Below are 6,061 nucleotides of genomic sequence, written 5' to 3'. Positions count from 1 at the left end.
CCGTTACCCGGAGCCCCGCGGTCCCCCACCCGGGAGGGCCCTGAGCCCAAGCCACCGGCCGCACCCTGTGCTAGGAGCTCTCCCAGCAGCAACCCGTTCCTGCTCACAGATGGGGAAACTGAGGCCCAGGGAGCTGATCCCTGATCAAGCTGGGGCTTGAACAGGCGGTCTGGCCACCTGCTCCTAGGGCTCCCCATGCAGGCGGCCCATCTGGCTTGGGGAACCTTTTCCGCTTACTCTGGACTCAGATCCACCCAATCCCCCAGGGGTACGGCTGAAAAGGTGGCTTTATTGCTTTTTTGAGCTGAGTTCCTACCACAGACTTCACATTAGATTACCACCTCGCTCTGACTTTCTACTGTGCCACTGACTGGCCAGGGTGGGCCGACCGACACCGCGGACATCCGTGCCCACCCCCAGACAGTGGGGGGCTGGGCACCTCCAGTCCACCTGCTTTCCAGGCAGGATGTCTCAGACACGGAGCTGCGCATCCTGGGTTATCCCAAGAGTCTAAAACTCAGGGTGTTGCGTCAAAGGATGGGAGCACTTGGTATTGCCTGCATCCTGTCTCTATGGTTACTGCTGCTGGACCAACAGAGAGAGCGGCCAGCCGAGCCCCCAGACACAAGGCTCTAGACCTTGGTCGCTGCAGAAGTAAGGGTGCCCAGGTCTAAACCATCAATTCCAAGTTGAAAGTGCCAAGCAGGCAGGGAAGACGTGGCTCCTGCCTCGTGACCTCCAGCCCGGTGTTCCAGGTGGAAGGCGGGCTGAGGGCTGCGGGGTCCCGGGCCAGGCGGTGCTTACCGTCCTCCTCGGTGCGGATGACCACGGGCGAGCTCTCGGGCCCTGGCCCCACCTCTGTGTGTGCGACGGCGGTGATACGGTACTCAGTCCACTTCTCCAGGGCTTCCAGGAGGATCTGAGTGGCGGTCGGGGGGATGCCATTCACCTCCTTGGGTTCCGGGTCGTCCGAGCCCAGTGGTCGGTAGCGGACGCTGTAGCCCACTAGGGCCCCGTTGTGCGTGTCCGGCGGCGGCGGGCGCCAACTTACCAGAATGGCCGTGGAGCGCATGCTGGTACATTTAACGTCTTGAGGGGGGGCTGACGGTTCTATTGGAGGGGAGAACGTGGGGGGAAGGGAGGTGGGATGGGCAGGGAAGGGGGGGGGGGGACAAAAGATGGGAAAGAGAAAATAAAAAAGAAGATGATAACAAACAAAACAGAACCAAACCAAAGAGAACTCGAACCCAAAAGAAGCGGGTGTCAACCAAAGGTGAGATGGGCGGGTGGGGTGGAGGGGGCTGGCCAAGAACCTGCGCTCACCTTCCCTGCCCGGGTGGGACCTGCGGGTGCCCAGTACGTATCAGGCACAGAGCTGTGTCCCGGGCACCGGGACGAGGGTAACGGTAATGGAAGACCCATCTGCTGGGCACCTACTATGTGCCAAGTGCTTCATAGAATAATGGTAAGCGCTCCACGTGCTGGGTACCTACTGTGGGGGGGGGCACTGTATGCCTAGGGAAATAGGAATGGAAGCCCCGCTATTGGTCACCTACTGTGTGCCAGCACCATTTGTCAGGAGCTTCATACAGTAACAGGAAGAGCACCTGTTTACGGAACACCTACTGTGTGCCAGGCACTTGCAAGGGCTATACAGAATATATAAAGGTATCCATTCACTGAACACCTACTATATGCCAGGTATCATATGCCAAGAGGAACACAAAAAGCCCCACCTGTATGGTACCTACTATGTGCTAGGCACATCTACCAAGGGGAACAGCAATGGAACCCCTATCTACTGAGCACCTACTCTGTGTTAGGCACTTGCTAAGGGCTCTGTGGAATAGTAAAAGCATCTATCTGTTGAATACCTACTATGTACCAGGCATCATACTCCAAGGGAGAAAGCAATAAAGCCCCATCATATGCACCCACTATGTGTCCCACCTGCTTCACTGAACGACGACAAAGACACCTACTTATTGAAGCCCCACTGTGTGCCGCGTCCTCACCCAGGCTTCACGGCACAGTGTGAAAAGCACCTGTTTCTTGGCCACCTTCTACGTGCCCGGCAGCAAGGGTCAGTGGGGCCGACAACGTAAGCCCCACCTACCGGGCACCTACGGCGCCAAGCATCATGCCAAGGGCTTCACAGCTAGTGTAAAGCACTTATCTCCTGAACACCTACTGTGCGCAGGGATGACACCGAGGACTCCATAGCAGTTATGACAGGACCGGGGGGGGGGCGAGAGCATCTGCGCACTGCGGCCAAGGAGCCCAGTGCACACCCCCACGGCGGCTGCGGCCAGCAGCAGCCCCTCGGCCTGGTTGCAAAGAGCAAATAACGCCATGTCCTGTGCACCTACTGTGCGCCATCATGTCAAGGGCATCACAGAGTAGTAAAGTGCCAGTGTGTCACACGCCCGCTGTCAGGCTGCACGTACTGAACCCCGACCGTGTACGGGTAGGGGCAATGCCGCTCTGAGGCCCCTCACACATACGGAGCCGTAACTGGGCCACAGCACATCTCATTTATTGCGCACCTACTATGGACCGGGAATGGTAAGAGCTCTCTAAAGAGAAACAGCAGCTGCCACTTATACGGCACCACCTGTGTGCCAGGCACTGCACAAGGACCTTTTAGCAAGAACAGGAACACTCCTCACACAGGAAGCACCTACTAGGTGCCAGGTATCGCCTGTGCTGAGGGCTTTAACGCAAACACACACACCGGAGCACCCACTACGTGCCCAGCCCTGTGCTCAGAGCTTTCCTGGACAACAGTAACAGCCCACACTTACTCAGCACCTACTACATGCTGAGCACCGTGCCAAGGAGCCTACATAAGTGACAGTCCGCACTTACTGAGCACCTACCGTATGCACACGGTACCAGGGGCTTTGCAGGTAACTGCATATTTTAAGCAGAATCTGCGTACACTGCACATGCTAGGCCTTTTCAGAGACTGCCTGAGCACCTACTATGCACCTCATACTAGGCCAACTTCTTTACTGTGTCACTGTTAGGCGCTTAATGTATACCGGGCATTGTACCCAGAGGTTTTCAGAGCAGTAACCATGGCAGCTGTGGCTTGAGGCTCAGCTCTCTGCCAACTGCCCACAGCCTCTACTTACTGACAGCTGTGTGCGCCACCCGCCCCACCCTGCATTTCCCTACTATGTGCCACGCAGTGTGCTGAAGGCCTTGTGGAAGGTCAGCCGGTGATTTGTCACACACTGAGCACCCCCATGTGGCCAGCGCTGTCCCAGGGACCTGGCGCCCGTACCGTCATAGTGCCCTTTACAGGTTCAGAATGTCCCCCAGCTGTGCCCGGGGTGCGGTGCCTGCCGAGAGCTTTTTGCACTGCCTCCTTTCGTTCCTGCAGCCCTGCAGGTGGTTGGCACCTGCATTGTGAGCTGCAGGCCCGACCCCATCACAGGCGGGGAAGCCGATCCAGTCTGAGGTTCGCTGCTGGGTTCCTTGCTGTCCTTCGTCTGGACCTGCTGATGTCAGGTCCCACCTCCCTTTTTTTTTGGGTGGTGCAGGGGATTGGACATAGCACCTTCACACTAAGCTCCCTCCTCAGCCCTTTACTTTTTATTTTCTATTTATTTATTTATTGTCTCTTTGAGACAGGGTCTCTATGCAGTTCTGGCTGGCTTTGAGCTTACTTTATAGCCCAGGCTGGCCTTGAACTCACAATGATCCTCCTGCCTCAGCCTCCTAAATGCTGAGATTACAGGTGTGGGCCACCACGCCCGGCTTACTGTTTTTATTTTGAGGCAGAGGCTCCATAAATCGTCCAGGTTGGTCTTGAACTGACAATCCTCCTGCCTCAGCCTCCCCGAGTGCTGGGATGACAGGTGTGTGTCACCATGCCTGGCTCCTACCCTGTCCGCTTCTGTATCTCTCTCAATGTTTCCAGAAGCGCAGAAGCGGGTTCTACTTTACAAGTGAGCAGACTGAGGCTCAGAAACATCACAGTGCCTGCCCAAGGGCCCGTGGCGGCAGAAGCAGGGTACGGAGTGTGGAGCCAGGCTGAGAGGGGCCATTGGCCGTGTTGGCTTGGGGCTTGGGGTCCAGATCTCAACTGCGCAGCTGGGGCCACATGGTCAGATGCAGTCCGGGAGGCCACGAGGGGCGCCACTGGGGCACTCGGGATTCTCTCAGCTCACTGCGGGGTAGTTCTACCTGGAGCTCACGTTCACCGAGCAGTAACTGTGCTGGGCTCCGGGACTAGAGGCACACGACAGCCTGTCCTCAGAGACCCCAGGATATGCCGACCGCCACGGTGGCTCGCTTCAACTACAGTAAGCTCCCAGCCTCAGGCGGGGGACCCCTCCTCAGTCACTGAGCACTAGGCTGGGGCCCCCCCTTCTTGACCAGCCACCCCAACCGGAAGTGCCCAGGGGGAATCAGGCAGGAGTGGAAAAAATCAACTGGGGAATGTGCCAGGAGGAATGGACTCGCTCAGAAAGGGGGAGGGAAAAAAACAGAACTAAAACCATAATAAAATCAGAGACAGTGATGGCGACAGGCGGTGGCGATGATGATGGGAAAAATCATAATAAAAGAAAGAAAGACGCCATCCAGAGATCTCCCAGTGTTACCTACCTTCTCTCTCCACTGCTAACTTACAGACTTTCTTACGAGGGGGCGGCGACAGTGGACTGAGCTACGGGCGAGAGCGAGCCCTGGGGTCTCCGGCCCCCGACAGTGAGGGAGCCCCCCGCGAGCTGTCTGCCTCCACCTACCCTGAGTCAGACTAAGGGACCGCAGCCCGGGGAGACACGCCTGGCCCTGCGTCTCTGCTGCGGGACTCTGGGCCCACCCTGCTCAGGAGGAGCGGGCGTCCCTTCTCCCGTCCCTGTCCTGGGCCGCCCCGAGGTGCGTGTGGCGGGGCCGTTTTCTGGATGACCTGGGGGTGGCGAGCTTCACAATCCGGCCCAACCTGAGTGATGTCTCGGGAAAGGCAGGGATGGACACGTGACCACGTGGCGTCCACCTGTGGGCCGTGTGCGTGGCCAGGGCGGCGGGGCAGGTGGGTGGGGACGCAGGGTGGGCCGTGTTTGTGAAGTCGCCTGAGACCGGCTAGTACTCACCTTCGCAACACCAGTGCCTCTGTCTCCCCTCGGGCGGCCGCCCAGGCCCAGGCCACCCTCACTGCCCGCCGCCTAACAGGGACACCCGGACGCCCCTGGACTGTGACGCCGGCTCGGCTCGGAGAGTAGGGAAGGGGCCGGGGCTGGCAGGGCCGCGTCTCCGGGGCCTCTGGGCTCGGGGCTCAGGCTGGCCCTGGCCCGGGGTGGCACCCTCCACGCCGGAGACCACTCGCTGCGCAGACACCTGGGCCTGGAGGCCTGAGCGTGGCAGGTTCTTCCAGAATGGTGCCTGGGGTGGCCACGCAGTGACTGACCGAGGGGGAGGGGGAGGGGCAGGGGGCCACGTGGAGGGCCACGCAGGGTGGGTGACGGAAAGGGGATCGGGGACAGCAGAGGGGCCGCCGTGGCCCGAGCTCCGAGCAGGCAGCGAGGGCACAGAGCGGCCCAGAGCCAGCTGCTAAGTGACAGGCGGCTGGTTTGTGACAGGGAGGCCAGGTGGGCACAGCAAGATCTCCAGGGACTCGAGTGCCCCACCTCGGGGCCGGCACCTCCCCATGTGGCATCAGCTCTGGTCCCGCCCAACCCCGTCCCGGGGCACTGGGGACCTTGTCCGAGGGCCTCAGGTGCCATGGCTCTGGGCCAAGAGGGGGCCCAGAGAGTGTCCTCTGTGGGTGCCGGCAGTGACCCCTGCCTCAGCGCCCCGGGGGCGCCCGTGCAGCGGGCACAGGATGGCTGTGTGACAGCCGCTGAAGCCAGGCCAGGGCGTGGGGACGCGGCTGCACTCAGCAAAGCCTCGAGCCACGCACGGACCCGGCAGCTTCTCCTCTTCCCTGGCCCTGCACTGGGGCTGCCGGGCCCAGGACACAGAGGACCCCTGGCGGGGAGACTGAGGCACGGCCAAGGCCAAGGCCGGGCGGAGTGGCCTGGTGCCCCCCGCCCCCCAGCGCAGGCGCGAG

The 6,061-nt window shown here is 60.3% G+C and overlaps 1 protein-coding gene across 1 annotated transcript in view; it reads right to left on the bottom strand.

Annotated features, from left to right (window-relative positions):
• Ptprs (protein tyrosine phosphatase, receptor type, S) overlaps positions 1 to 6,061 on the bottom strand; it is a gene marked incomplete in the record, with an annotated part of 48,287 nt that overhangs the window by 15,974 nt on the left and 26,252 nt on the right. Inside the window, 1 exon segment of the mRNA XM_013505293.1 lies at positions 805 to 1,110. Within this exon segment, the coding sequence (XP_013360747.1) occupies positions 805 to 1,110 (306 nt within the window).

This window comes from Chinchilla lanigera, unplaced genomic scaffold, assembly GCF_000276665.1.
Source record: "Chinchilla lanigera isolate Chin_1 unplaced genomic scaffold, ChiLan1.0 scaffold00094, whole genome shotgun sequence".
NCBI lineage: Eukaryota > Metazoa > Chordata > Mammalia > Rodentia > Chinchillidae > Chinchilla > Chinchilla lanigera.
The sequence above is the reverse complement of the archived record's forward strand: the minus strand, read 5'-3'. Positions and strand labels throughout refer to the sequence as shown.